The sequence below is a fragment of the Geospiza fortis genome, unplaced genomic scaffold (assembly GCF_000277835.1).
Source record: "Geospiza fortis unplaced genomic scaffold, GeoFor_1.0 scaffold185, whole genome shotgun sequence".
Classification (NCBI taxonomy): Eukaryota; Metazoa; Chordata; class Aves; order Passeriformes; family Thraupidae; genus Geospiza; species Geospiza fortis.
This window is the reverse complement of record NW_005054469.1, coordinates 538,146-552,061: the sequence shown is the minus strand read 5'-3', so window position 1 is coordinate 552,061 and position 13,916 is coordinate 538,146. Positions and strand designations below refer to the sequence as shown.

At 38.5% G+C, this 13,916-nt stretch overlaps 2 protein-coding genes across 3 annotated transcripts in view; one reads left to right on the top strand and one right to left on the bottom strand.

Moving 5' to 3' along the window:
* NDUFAF5 (NADH:ubiquinone oxidoreductase complex assembly factor 5) overlaps positions 1-892 on the bottom strand; it is a 9,153-nt gene extending 8,261 nt beyond the window's left edge. The window contains exon 1 of the mRNA XM_031062829.1: positions 703-892. Coding sequence (XP_030918689.1) covers positions 703-892 — 190 coding nt within the window. The remainder of the gene's footprint in view (positions 1-702) is intronic.
* The window catches only part of ESF1 (ESF1 nucleolar pre-rRNA processing protein homolog), a 30,758-nt gene that overhangs the window by 424 nt on the left and 16,418 nt on the right, over positions 1-13,916 (top strand). For both annotated transcript variants that reach the window (XM_031062835.1, XM_005428046.1), the window contains 7 exons: positions 2,485-3,157; positions 3,896-4,224; positions 5,061-5,174; positions 5,857-5,957; positions 7,061-7,213; positions 8,627-8,741; positions 9,710-9,848. In XM_031062835.1, the coding sequence (XP_030918695.1) occupies positions 2,485-3,157; positions 3,896-4,224; positions 5,061-5,174; positions 5,857-5,957; positions 7,061-7,213; positions 8,627-8,741; positions 9,710-9,848 (1,624 nt within the window). Of the gene's footprint in view, positions 1-2,484; positions 3,158-3,895; positions 4,225-5,060; positions 5,175-5,856; positions 5,958-7,060; positions 7,214-8,626; positions 8,742-9,709; positions 9,849-13,916 lie in introns of those variants that run through there.

The window sequence follows — 13,916 nt, the reverse complement described above, 5'->3', positions numbered from 1 at the left end:
GTTCCTCTCTGGGGTCGGGTGTGGGGGCTGAAGGCGTCCTGGCGCACCGGGTGCTGCTGCTGGGGTGTAGCTGCGGTGCGCGCTGGGTTAATCTCGTGGAAGGTCTGGTGAAGAGTCACGGTGGGGGGGATGTGTCTGCAACCCAGGTGTATCGTAGGATCATAGAATGGCCTGTATTGAAAAGGATCTTAAACATAGTTCGAAACCTCCTCCCGTGGCTAGGGGCACCTTCCACCAGGCCGGGTTGCTCAGAGCCCCGTCCAGCCTGGCCTTGAACACTTCCAGGGATGAGGCATCCACAACTTCTCTGGGCAGCCTGTGCCAGTGCCTCACCACTCTCACAGGGAAGAATTTTTTCTTCCTATCGAATCTAAACCTACTTTCTGTTAGGTTGAAGCCATTCCCCTTTGTCCTGTTACTCCAGGCCTTTGTAAATAGTCTTTCTCCATCTTTCTTGTAGTGTAGGCTCCCTTCAGATGGAAGGCCACAGTTAGGTGTCCTGAAGCCTTCTCTTCTCTAGGCTGAACTATTTAAATTGTCTCAGTCTTTTCTCAGAGGAGAGGAACTCCTGTTATCTTGGTGGTCCCTGGACTTGCTCCAACACCTCCATGTCCTTCCTGTGTTGGGACCCCAGATCTGGACACAGCACTTTAGGTGGGCTCTCACCTGAGCCGAGCAGAGGGGCAGAATTCCCTTCCTCACCTGCTGTCCCTGGAGCTTTGGACACAGCCCAGGGCACAGGGGGTTTCTGAGCTCCCACTGCAGCTGGCAAAGCAAAGATTTGTGCCTGAGACTGTGGTAGGTACAGGATTGTTTGTGACTTGTTTAAATCTGCTGCTGAATCAAAGCCAACGGGCTGCTGGGTTCCATCAACCAGAGATAAAGAAGTCATTGTGCCACATGGTGCTTGTCAGGTCACATCTGTGTTCAGTTTTGGTTCCTGCTGTACAGAAAAGATGTGGACAGGCTGGAGAGGGTCCAGAGAAATGCCATGAGAATAGCCAAAGGTAAGGGAAGCTGCCGTGTGAGGAAAGGCAGAGAGAGCTGGGTTTGTTCCACCTTGAGGAAAGAAGGCTCAGGGCGACCTCATCCTCACTTTACAGGGTTTAAAAGGTGGTTACACAGAAGCTGGAGACTGTGTTTTCACAAGAAGCCACAAGCAAAAAACAAGGGGTAATAGGTACAAGTTATTCCTAGAGAGATTCCATTTAGATACAAGAGGAAAATTTTCCTCAATGAGAATATTTAACCACTGGAAAAGTCTCCCCAGGGAAGTGGTGGGTTCCTGTGGAAACTCAGGGCACTGGGAATATTTCTCTGTCTGCTCGGGGTTCCCTGACCCCCAGGGGAGCACTGACTGTGACCCTCATTCATGGAGAAAACTTCCTAAACTCCAGAATAGACTAGAATCCACTAAGGTGTGAAGTAGATTGTAGAGAGTAGTGTAGGTGTATCACTTGGTGAGAAATTTAAGTTTTGGGATTTTTAGTATGTTGTGGATGGCAGCAAGATGGAGGGCACAGGGTGTCATCCTGGGTTTCTTCTTCATGCTTCTTCTTCCTTCTTCTCCATGGGTTTGGGTGGCATTTTGTAATTGAATGTATAAGTCCACATTGCAGCTCTTTGGGATCAGTTATTGGGTTAAAGGGAAAATAATCCAGGTGTCAGTTCTTAATTGGATAGTTTAGTCTTAAAAGGCCTTGTAACAAGAGATTGTTGGCCATTTTGTGCCTTGCTAATGAACTCATGGTTGTGAGACTGTTTTACTGATAAGAAATAATAAACACCTGAGTCAGAACATGAACTACCATCTCAAGTGCCTTCAATTCAGACACAGAGAAACCCACAGATTCCCACTTACAAGATTTGGCAGGACAGGGTGCTGGGCCATCTTGTACATTCAATGCTTTTGCCAGGAAATGTTGGGCCAGGGAATCCTTGAGGTCCCTTCCAAGCAGGTGGCATGTTGCCGTGTTGTGAAGGGTTTTTAGGACGAGGTGAGAGATGAGAATTTGACTTTAAGTTTTCAGAAGGCTGATTTATTATTTTATGATATTATATTAAAAGAAAATTATATATTAAATCTATACTAAAGAAGGAGATAGGAGACATCAGAAGTCTAGATGAGAATGATAATAAAAACCCGTGACAGATTAAAGTCTCGACATAGCTGGACTGGGATTGGTCATTCAGTAAAAACAATTCACATGGAACTAATCAAAGATGCACTTGTTGGTAAGCAACTTCTAAACCACATTCTAAGCAATCAGATAATTATGGTTTACATTTTTTTTTTCTGAGGCTTTTCAGGAGAAAAATCCTGGTGAAGGGATTTTTCAGAAAATATCATGGTGACAGTGGCATGTGATGCTATGAAATTGCCATATGTGCTTTTGGAACGAACTTCTTAGGTATAGGTTAGAAATCCAACTCTGTTAAGGTTTTTTTTTAATCAGGAATGTTTGGGTTTTTTCCATATTGTAGATGTCCAAGTCTTCAAAAATGGCATCGAAAATGGAGGAAATCCTGAGCGATGGCCGGTTCAGCTGCGTTGCAAGGGATCCCAGGTTTTGGGAGATGCCCGAAAAGGAACGTAAAGTCAAGATTGACAAGCGATTCCGAGCCATGTTCCATGACAAGAAGTTCAAGCTGAGGTACACAGTGGATAAAAGAGGTCGCCCTGTTAACTACAGCTCTGCAGAGAACCTCAGGAAGTTTTATGCCTTGTCAGAATCTGACTCTGACCTTTCAGAAAGTGATAGTAAAGAACTCAAGGTAAAGAAAAAAAAGAAAAAGAAAGGTAAAGGAGAAGGAGATTCTGCAAAGGCCCCTGCTGGTGGCCTCCCAAAGGAGGAGAGCAAGAAAACTCAAAATGGGATGGACCAAACATGTGAAGCAGTGATTAAACTAAATGACCTTAAAAAAGAAGGACAAAAAAGTAAATCCAAGTTCAGCTTGAAAGAGGACTCGCAGAAACCTGCGGTGGAAGGTGATCGCTCTCGGGGAAACAAGGGCCTTCTACCCAAAGGGGAAAACAAGCAAGAAGGAAGACCTATTGCAATTCAAAACAAGGAAAAGTCTTCAGAAGGAAGTGCCACTAAGTCAGTCAAAACTCCCAGGAGGGAACACTCCCTAGGAGGGAAAATAAAAGAATCAGGTTAGTTGTTCAAATAACGAGGAGAATTCAGCTGTGCTCATTTGGATGTTGATGCTTTTGTTTTGTCCATGGAAGAGAGTTTGCAAGCTTAGTTATAAAATAGCTGGCTGACTCAGATTCAGTGCTGCTGAAGGATTGGAGTTGGTCAGCTCTGTATGAAATCAATTCTGATTATTCAGTAAGATTGTGAACATCCCAGTCCTTTTAATTGTTGGAGCTGAAATGGTTGGTTAGTTAGGAAAGTAAAGTTTTTAACAGCATATACACTGCTGTGTTTATCAAACTAAAAAGCAGATATATGAACTGATACCATGAAGTCACATCACAGCTTGTGGACTGAAATTGTAAACATGGCAGCACTGAGTCATTAATATTAGGGGGGATTAGAAAGAACAGGCTTTAGAAGAAAAACTATTTATATTGCTTGTGCGTGTGTATAGTCTCCATTATTAAATAGATTTCTACATGTTGGTTCTGTAATATAAATAAAATAGCAGAATATTTAATTACAGTTGTGATTGATAGTACAATTCTGGGCCTAAAGAGTAATTAAATTAGATTAGACCAGACAAACAAAAGAGGAAATGCTGATGTTTTCTGTTACTTGCTCCTGCATCGTTACACCTTTCAGGAGTCCTCTAAATAGGTATGAAAAAGCCCTGAAGTTTTCCTATTTATAAAGGGTCATGTGTAATTGTAACATAAAAATGTATCTAATGTTTATCTTTCTGTGCTCAGATATCTGTGACCAAAGTGTAAAATGTAAAAGCCAGTTAGAGGAAGAAGCCTCTTCAAGTGAAGATGCAGAATTGGAAGAAGAGGAATCAGAAGATGCTGGAGAAACAGGTGAGGAAGAGGAGCCAGAAGATGATGGGGAAATGGGTGAAGATGACAGTGATTCAGAAGATGATGAAGAAAGTGACGGTGGGCCTGATCTAGCCAGAGGCATAGGGAACATTGACACGAGCTCAGAGGATGATGAGGATTTAAATGAGCTCTTTCCAAAGGAGCCAGAGATCGAGCACTCGTGGCGTGAGCTGGATAAAGATGCCCCTCGTGGAGATGAGGTATGTGGAAAGCAACTTTTCAGAGTTGCTTTTTACATGCTTTGCATGTAAAAAGCATACTTGGAGGTGTGTAGCATGTGATAATTGCTCCATGACAAACTCAGAAATGTTATGAGTTCATTATAGACCATCAGCTATGGAACAGTTTGCGGAAGTATTTTTCATGAAGGTTTTTCAGCCTTCTAGTGACAGAATGGAAGTGGTAATGAAATTGTCTGACAATGAGAGACTTGCAGTTTTCACTGGTATCTCCTCTTCCCCTAACCACACTTACCTATACCCATGAATAAGCTGTCTACAGGTGAAAGGACAGACAAAACGGAGCCTTTCAGTAATTGCAGAATTTAAATAGTACTGCTTTTGTTCATTACTGATTTTTTTCACTTTTCAAAAATTTACTTATTTAACTCACACTTTAAGAAATTAAGGCATCCTGAGACAGTGAAATAGGACTTTACAACTAGCACAGTCAGTGTGTAAAGAAATCACAGCACTCTAGTGCTGTCACAATAGTGGTAGTGGTTGCTCCTGTGACTAACAGTGTTTGAGGTTAACAAAATCCTAAGTGATGATGTTGTCACTGCAGTTCTAAATCTGTGATTGGTGCAGTCCGTTCTGTGGTGATTCACTATTTATGTCATTTTTATGTGCTCTGGTTATTGATGCTTCTCATCTTTGCTACTTTAAGTGATAAAAAGTCACAACAACAATGCTGCTTTTATTTTTTTCAGCAAACTTTATTGCTGACTTTGATTTTTACCACGGGGTTCTGGTAGAGAATTGTGTATTCCCCACAACAGTCAACAATTAAACCTATGAATTTTATGTTCTTTCAGATTACAAGCAGATTGGCCGTTTGTAATATGGATTGGGATAGGTTGAAGGCTAAGGATTTGTTGGCTCTATTTAATTCTTTCACACCCAAAGGAGGAACAGTGTTTTCTGTTAAGGTAAGAACTGGTTTCTAAAAGGAGTACTGACTTTTACTGTTAAAAAAAAAATAACCTACAAAATAAGAAGCAAGACAGTGCTGTGGAGAACCCAAAGAAATATTAATGTGTTTAAAGAGAAATTATGTTGCAATTTAACTTGCTGTACCAGGCATGTATTTGGCAGAATTAGAGGACAAAGCCATTGACTTCTTGTGCTTATGAAGTTGGCCCTCAGTGCTGGTTTTCTCTAGTGGGAGGAGACTACATTTCCTTGATTAGTTTAATATTCAGTGCTCTGTATGGCAGATAACCCAACTTTAGACCCAGCCTTAGACCTTACTAATAAGTTGGTTGTATTCTGGCCAGTTAAGTTATGTTTTTCCATTATTAGTGTCTGCTTCAGCTCTCTGAGAAATTTTAATCCGATACCTCTTTCTGAAAAGGGCCATAATGTACAATGAACAAAGTCAAGGTTCCTGTTGTTCTTCATCTGCCTCAAAATTCCTAGCAGGCAGTTTGGTTATTCTATTGCCTTTTCCATAAGTTAAAATTAGGAAGCTATTAAAGTTTATGGAATTGATCCCTTTACTGACCCTAAATAAAAACTGTGAAATGTAAAAGCCTGGAGAGATATTTTTTTCTTAGCTAGTGTACATTACACCACAGTTAAAAATTTAGTTTTGTGTTGTTGTATTTGTAGATTTATCCTTCAGAGTTTGGAAAAGAGAGATTGAAAGAGGAAGAACAAAAAGGACCTGTGGAACTGTTTGATCTTCCAGAGAATACCACAGAGGATGATGGGTATTAATTTTAATTTTTGTCTTCAAATGAGAAATATAATATGTTTAATTCTTAGTGGAAATCCCAATCAACTCCTGTTTCCAGGAGTTCATATGTAGTGGTATCCTGTGGACACCTTATTTTGTAGTTTTTTCCAAAGGTTGTTTTACAACAAGCACTGGTGCATTCTCAGTGCATTTAATAAATGCATCATGATGAAACTTGAGAAGATTAACTTTTTGATGTGAGTTCAAAATTTTCTGATGTTGCTCATTGGAATAATCAATGGAACAAATACATGGGTAGCTTAAAAACCAGCATTTCTCCTCCACAAATTGCCATTTGTGCAGTAAACTCCCTTTAGTGCTCACTGCCAAAATTCTTACCTGTAAATCTACAGGAACCTTAGTCTAAGAATTCCCAGACTGAGACTTCCTTTGTGCCACCAGCAGCAGCCCTGGTCTCCTAGGCTGAGTTCCTCAGTCCTGCCATTGTCCTGGCTTCTTCAGGCATGTCTTTTTTGCCTTTTTCTAGCTTTTGTTCAAGATTTTGCTTTAATATTTTTCCAGAATTTCCAGATGTTTGGCAGCCTGACGGGGGCCATATTTGTATAATGCATCCTGCTGGACTGCCCTGTTTTTAGAAAATCTAGATGCTTCTAAAATAAGGGCAGATCCCTTTGAAGACATTCTCTGGTGCATCAGGAGAGTGTAAGGTGGATGTTCTGAGGTCACCTGCATTGTGTTCATCAAGGTGCATCCTGAAGTGTTGGATTTACTGCTCAGTGGACTTGAGAGCATCTGGAATCCAACACACAGAAATCCAGGTATCCCAGAGGTACCTCAGTGATACCTGTGCCCTTTGCATTCACTGAACCTCATCCCTGTGACCTTTCAGTGGAGTCATGTACAAATTTCACACTTAATAAAACTGTCTGAAATAGTCTTTTTTACTTGAAGAAAACTCAATACTGGTGGAACTTTGTGCTGTTTAACATTTAATCTTACAAGATTAGGAGAGTGGTTGATTGGTGAATGTTTTTAGTGAGTTGAATTAAAAGATATTATTGAATAAAAAGCTGTTAGAGCCAGCTCACCTGACTGGTCTTTTCTCCGCTTTTGCAGGATTTATAGGGAAAAGCTGCGGGAGTACCAGTTCAAGCGACTGAAATACTTCTATGCAGTTGTGGAATGTGATTCTCCTGAAACAGCCAATAAAATTTATGAGGAGTGTGATGGACTGGAATTTGAAAGTAGCTGTTCTTTCATAGACCTGAGGTAACTCCACTGGTGATATTTTTGCACGTTGGGCCAAGGAGGGTGAATTACAGGCAGTTTATAATAATTCAGAGTAAATACTACTTTATTCTGTAACCAAAACAAGATATGAAGATAAATTTGGCATGCAGTGAGTTGTTAGGTTTCTCTTTGGTTCCTCTTTCTTCTTTTTAACCATTTTTATTGTAATATGGGAAGTTCAAGAGGCTCTCTGCATAGAGTCTATTTTCAGAGAAGCCAGATAAAAAAGTTCTGATTACATCTTGAAGCTTTTGGTACAATTAAGTAAAGTGATAGGATTCAGAAAATGAAACTTTTTTCTTTTTCTCTCCCCAAGGGTTCAGAAGTGGATCTATTTTGTGATTCCTTACCACAGGGCAAGATTATTGCTGCTGTTGTCACAAAGCTGCAATAGATATGTTAATCCTTGTGAATGAGCTGGATGCTCTGATATTTCAAAAGTCATGTTTGGGAAAGAAAGGATTTAAAATTATGGTTTGGTTTATTGTTAGTATTTCCTTTTGTTGCAAAAGCCCTCTTTCATTCTAAGCAGAAAAGTTACTAAATCACAAAAAGTTGTGACAAAAGCCCTGTTTGTCTGCTGGGGCCTCTGTTATGGGCACCCTTGGAAGTCAGTGAAAGTTAAAGGTTTTTTGCTTTGAATCATATTCTAGAGAAACTCAGTTAATTTGCTTTGAACCATTCTGGAGAAGACATCTTGCTAAGGGAACGTGTAACTTTTCATCATTTTAAATACTGGTAATGTTTTGCAACAAATGTAGTTGTTTGAAAATCTCCAGTGATTTTCCTAATCTTCTGCTTTGTTGAATTTTAATGTTGAGTACTGTTTATCAGATTATATTTGCAAAGATTTTTAAAAAACCACAAGTAATTTTTCAAGTAATATATTAAGGGTTTTGGTTTTTTTTTTAAACTAAGTTCTGAAATTATTACTTTTAAACTTTCTTTTCCTTACTAATTGTAATTTTCAAGATTTACCAAGCTTTCCTAAAAGGTTTGGAATTTCTTATTCATCTGTTTCCAAATCCTATTTTATTCACTTTTTCCTTTTTAATTTTTAATGTTAAACTTTCTGAGAAGATTGTTCATAAAACAAAACCACCAAAAAAGGCACCTGTGACCCTTTTTATACCAGGCTGAAAATGGAAATACTTCCCAAAGAGGGTGTTGTTATACACTGAAAACCTGTGGAACAGATCTGCAGAAGCCAGGAAATAAATCTTACATGTGTGGAGTACTTATCCATATCTTTTGTTCCCTTTTCAGGCTTACCCCCTTTTTATTTTTGTTAATTCTTTCATGCTGATGTACCATACTCAGGAAAGCTTAGGCTGTTTATACTATGCAATTTCCCATGTATTTGAAGAATAACATGTTTTATTTGCCTTCAAGATTTATTCCAGATAATGTTACATTTGATGATAAGCCAAAAGATGTAGCCTCAGAAGTGAACATAGCTGCTTATAAGCCAAAGTACTTCACATCTGCTGCTATGGGAACATCAAAGGTATCTTTACAGGGTTTTTGTAATGCTTTTCTTATTTGTTCAGTTTTGCTGTCAGCTTATGAATGATATATGTACTGGGGAAAAGATTCCTGTTTATCTCCACCATTTCAAAAAAAAGACATCAAACATACTAAAAGATTTAAGCATGCTATGGACCTACAAGCTGTAACCCTGGTTTGGATTTTAAAGGAGATTGTGCTTCTCTTTTACAAATTGAATACTGAATTTTGACCTCATTATATCTCTGTGACAAGTTGCACATAAAATTACTTTGTTATTTACAGTCAAATCCTTTAATTTGCCTTAAATGGATGTTAGTGTATAAATCAATAAGAGCTTTTTTGGTAGTAATGCCAGGCTTCAACAGTTGCTTCCCTTCCTTGTAGCAATTCGTTCTTACTCTGTCGTGTTGAGAGCCAAAATTTCCATCTGGCCATGAAGTGAAGCAGATTGGAGAAGTGATTAGTTGGGAAAGAAGCACTTTGTGCTGGATCATGTTTCAGTCAGATCAGTTCCACGTTCTGCTCGAGGGCGCAGTTGCGCAAACGCTTCCATTGTCTCCATCGAAATCCGTGTGTGATTCCATGTGTGATTCCTGCAGTCAGTTGCTGCTGGAAGAGGAAAAGAGAGGGCTTGGTGGCTGCTTCAACTCCAGTATCTGTTGCCACAAAGGAAATTTGGCTCACAGAGGTTTTGTGTTGTGGGACCTGCTGTTACAGAGCCATTCAGTGTGTGAGATTTCTGCAGTTTTTCTTGTAGCTCAAATTCATTAAAACTGACTGCAGAATAAATTCCAAAATTTATAATTAAATTTGTGTTACTAAATGGTTATTATAGTGAGTTACTGTAGAGAGAATTACTAGCAGGTAATTGAATGGAAAGTATAAAATAATTTTCCCTGAAAAGACAGTGTTACAGTGTTTAGTTTTAGTGTTCCAGCTTCTACAACTGGCATTCTTTCTTTTAAGGTAGATATCACATGGGATGAGACAGACCATGAGCGAGTAACATCACTCAGCAGAACTTTTAACAAAGAGGAGCTGCTTGACATGGATTTTCAAGCTTATTTGGCTTCATCAAGTGAAGAAGAGGAGGAACAGCAGCAAGGTACTTTGGTAATAAATATTGTACACAAAGTCATTGGCTGCAGGGTTTTGAATACAAATTATTTACGTATTTAAGTGTCATATCTATAGAAAATGCTTTGAATATCATCTTTTACAGGGACAGTATTGTATTGGTTGTATAATGATTGTGCCTCTGAGCAGAATCTTTAAATAGTTCAGACTGGAAGGGACCTTGAAGACCATCTAGCTCCAACACCCTGCCATTGGCAGGGGCACCTTCCACTGGACTGCAGTAGCTGCTTTCTGAATAGGAGATTGCACCTCTGAGTGGAAAATCATTTTCTTGCAATTTGTTTCTCCTCCTACTCCCTTTTTTTCTCTTTTTTCAGGGTATCTTGACATCGCTCTGTCAAGTTTGGCAATATGTACTTTTAATCTGTTCATTTCTGAGATAAATTATAGGCCCATAGAACTTGAAGTGTTTCCTTTTCAGAGGAAAAGTCCTAGTTTGAAATGCAAGGTGGATAATGACTAAATGAACAGGAACATCTTTCAAATGCTTTTTGATTCACAGACTTCTTAAGAATATAAAGAGAATTTCATCTAACTTTGTAAGGTATATGAATCTTCTGCATATGGTGCAGCAATGTTTAAATTCCTGATTTAAATTGCTTGTTTTCATTATAAAATTCATCCTGCTCTTAGTAATATATACAGCCTAGATTACAAGGCAAATAAAATTTCATTAAGCCTTAATTAGGTCTTTCAAACAGATGTTAAAATTGATTTATACTGCAGTAAAGCAGGTTGCTGCAATCAGAGATGAGCTTGGAGCATGCAAAAAGACATTACAGCTTCTTCTGGTTATAGAGTTGGGAAATCTTGTGGCACCAAACTCATCTTGGCAGTGATAATGTCCACTTGTTTCTCATCTCACATGAAAACTCACAAACTGCACTGTAATGCACTTTAGTTTCTCTAGCAATACTTGGTGAAGTCTGTAAATGGGACCAGGGGATGCAGAGTAAAGCACTTAGATCTTCCCTCAGGTACAGAGCTATCAAGTTGCTAAAGATAAGCATCTGTGATAGGGTGGTGATGAAAGCAAATATTCATGTGAACAACACTTCAGGAATTTTAAAGATTAAAATTTCCATTGCTGGGAAGGAAAAAAAAAGACCTTAAATAATCTTACCACACTAACAAATTTTAAATCTGGAAATATCTAGATTCAAATGATGTTTTGAAAAGTAAGTTGCTAATAGAGGAATTATGTTGTCATGTCTTTAATATGTTCCTGACATTTTATCCATTCAGTTATGTGATACAAAACAGGATTCCATCTGTCAGGGTTCCATCCAGCAGAATTATGTGGTGCTATGCACAAATGGGAAAAATCAATGTCAGCTGCTTGAATGGAAATGTAGGAGTCTGATAAGGAGGAAAAAATGTCCTGGACTTCTATTCGTACTTTTCAAACTTATTAAAATGTTTTATTTTTAAAAGGGTTTTTGTTGGCCTGTTCTAACGTTTTTTTTTCATTGAATTTTTCATTGAACTTAAACTATGTGCATCATGAATGTTAGTATTACTGTAGAACAGCAGTTCTGTAACATCAAGGATTTCAGTGACCTGGAATGTTGTGGTTCACAGCACAAAATTTCTCCTTTATGTTACTTCTGAATTTTCTGTTACTTGGGTACATTTATCTCAGTTAGGAAGTGTTTGTGGGATTCATCAAATCCAGCCCATAATTGCTATTTTGACAATGTGGACCAGTGATTTAGTACATGGCATTTTAAATATGCTTCAAATTAAGAATTATGGGGTTTATGTCTAAGCTTTTAATCTGTTTTTTTTTAATCTTTACAAGAGCAACATCTTTTCTGCTCTTCTGCTTTGCACAGCACACAAATAGTGAAACAGACTCTATGATAAATACTTTTACAGGACTTTTTTTAATTAGCTGGTCTTGATAGAATCATGGAGTATCCTGAGTTGGAAGGGACCCATGAGGATCATTGGGTCCAAGTTGTGACTCCACAAAGGGAAACGTAAAAGTTAAACCTAAGAGTTGTCCAAACACTGAGCACCACCAGGCTTGTAGGAGCTTCCTGTAGATCCCTGCTCTCCTCAGTGGGAATCTGAGCAGGAAGCCCAGTCTCCTGTGGTATTTGACTTCCAATATAAGACTCCACAAAGCCAGTAGATCTTCTGTTTTGTGCTGCTGTCCTGACACCAGAGGTGCACAAGTGCAGTGAAAGGAAGGGAGGGAGGAATTTTTCTTTAAATAATGCTGCTAAATCTTATTTTCAATGATTAAGGTTAAATAGAATCAGACCACTTTTCAAATATTTTTACAACTCTGAAATCTATTTGTTGCAATAACACATGACTACATATATAAATTTAAATGCATATATAGCATTTTATTAGGTAAGGTACAGCCTTTTTCTCATAAAAATGAACAGTATCCACATGTGTTTATATTTGCTAAAGCTGTTACAGAAGGCTAAGAAATGGAGGGTGACAGAAGTAGAACATGTGGTTATTTATTATTGTCTGTGGAAAGAAGCAGCAAAAAGGTTTAGCAGTTTATGAGTTGGCCGAGCCTGGGTGGTATTTCATGGGAATTTCAGAATGCAAATACCACAACCTGATTATTTTCTTTCTCTGAAGGATCAGAAACTTGATACAACTGATGCAGATGTTGGATACTTTTCCAAAGCATGTTTGCTGTTGGGGTTGGTTTGTAATTAAAGGTGCTTGTAAGGCCAAGAAGGGTCATGTCAGCATTCCTCCTAGGAAGTTCATAGAAGCTGTTGGAGGTGCTCAGTAACATGAAGAGCACATCTCCCTGTGCTTCTGCAGGCCAGTGAGTCCCTGCTCAGGACTGACTCTGATTGCCAGAGTGTGTTAACCTTGCCTGAGGTCTGGCTGGCTCAGAGCTCTGTCTGCAGTGGTGCCAGCTCACCTCTGCACAGACAGCTGCTTGAAGGCTGCAGCTCCAAAATTCACCTGGTTTGCAAGGGCAGGTTTAAAAACTGCACCCAGTGCACACCACTCAACAGTTAGACTACAGAGACCTGAAGGAAAATGCAAAAAAATCTAAGAAAAAGCCATAATTCAATGTTTACCATTCATTTACTGTTATCTGTCTGTTTACATTCTCTTCTTCCAGTATCTTTTCTTCCTGAAAAATCTTACAAAAAGGCATCAACTTTGGTAGGCTTTGAATAAACTTCTTGTATTCTAAATTTTTCAATTTTTTTTATTATCACTGGGATGAACTAATGGGATTTGCACAAATCCTTGTTCAGGAAGTGCTTAGAATGTGGGGAAAATGGGGTTAAACCCCAGTGTTTTCTTTGACATTATTTTCTGGCTCATGACTGGCATCAACACATTTAATTTTTCATAGCATGCTGTAGTGCAAAAACCTCTACTTCAGACTTGATTCTTGAACACTGGAGTGTAAAGGTTTTTGGTTTTAAATCTTGGGTCTACATGCATTGTATGTATTGTGGTTTTTACTTTTTATCTATCTGAATTTGAGTAACTACCTTGAATAAAATTGAGACATTTAGGGCAATTTTTATGGTATGGCCATCAGCATCCAAGTCAGTAGCTGAGTTTTCTGCTTTGCCATTACATCATGGAAAGAAAATTCCCCCCTACCTTTAAAATAATTCAGCTTTGCAGCAGACCTCTTGTCAGATGTTATATCTGCTAAAACTTTTCTACTGTCTTTAGTTTCTAAGGCTGAGTTTTTTTAGAAAAAGTATCATCTACTCAGCTATTGTAAGATAATCTTCTTAAACTAAGAACATCATCTCTTCACAGCCCTGTGATTACAAGAACATGATCTCAGCTAACTCAGCTGCCAGTCACTGATTTAATTTATTGAACCTCTGCATTTGATTATATTTGGTATTAATGTCATCTTTTAAAAACAAATTGTTGTATTGGAATATTTCTGACCAGCCTCACTATTTGAACTTTCTTATTTTAAAATCTTTTAGCGCTTCTATTACTACTTTCTTTAGAAAACAATAAGAATGTGCTTGTATTTTATACTCTAAATTTAATCAGTGTTTGCCTTTTTTCT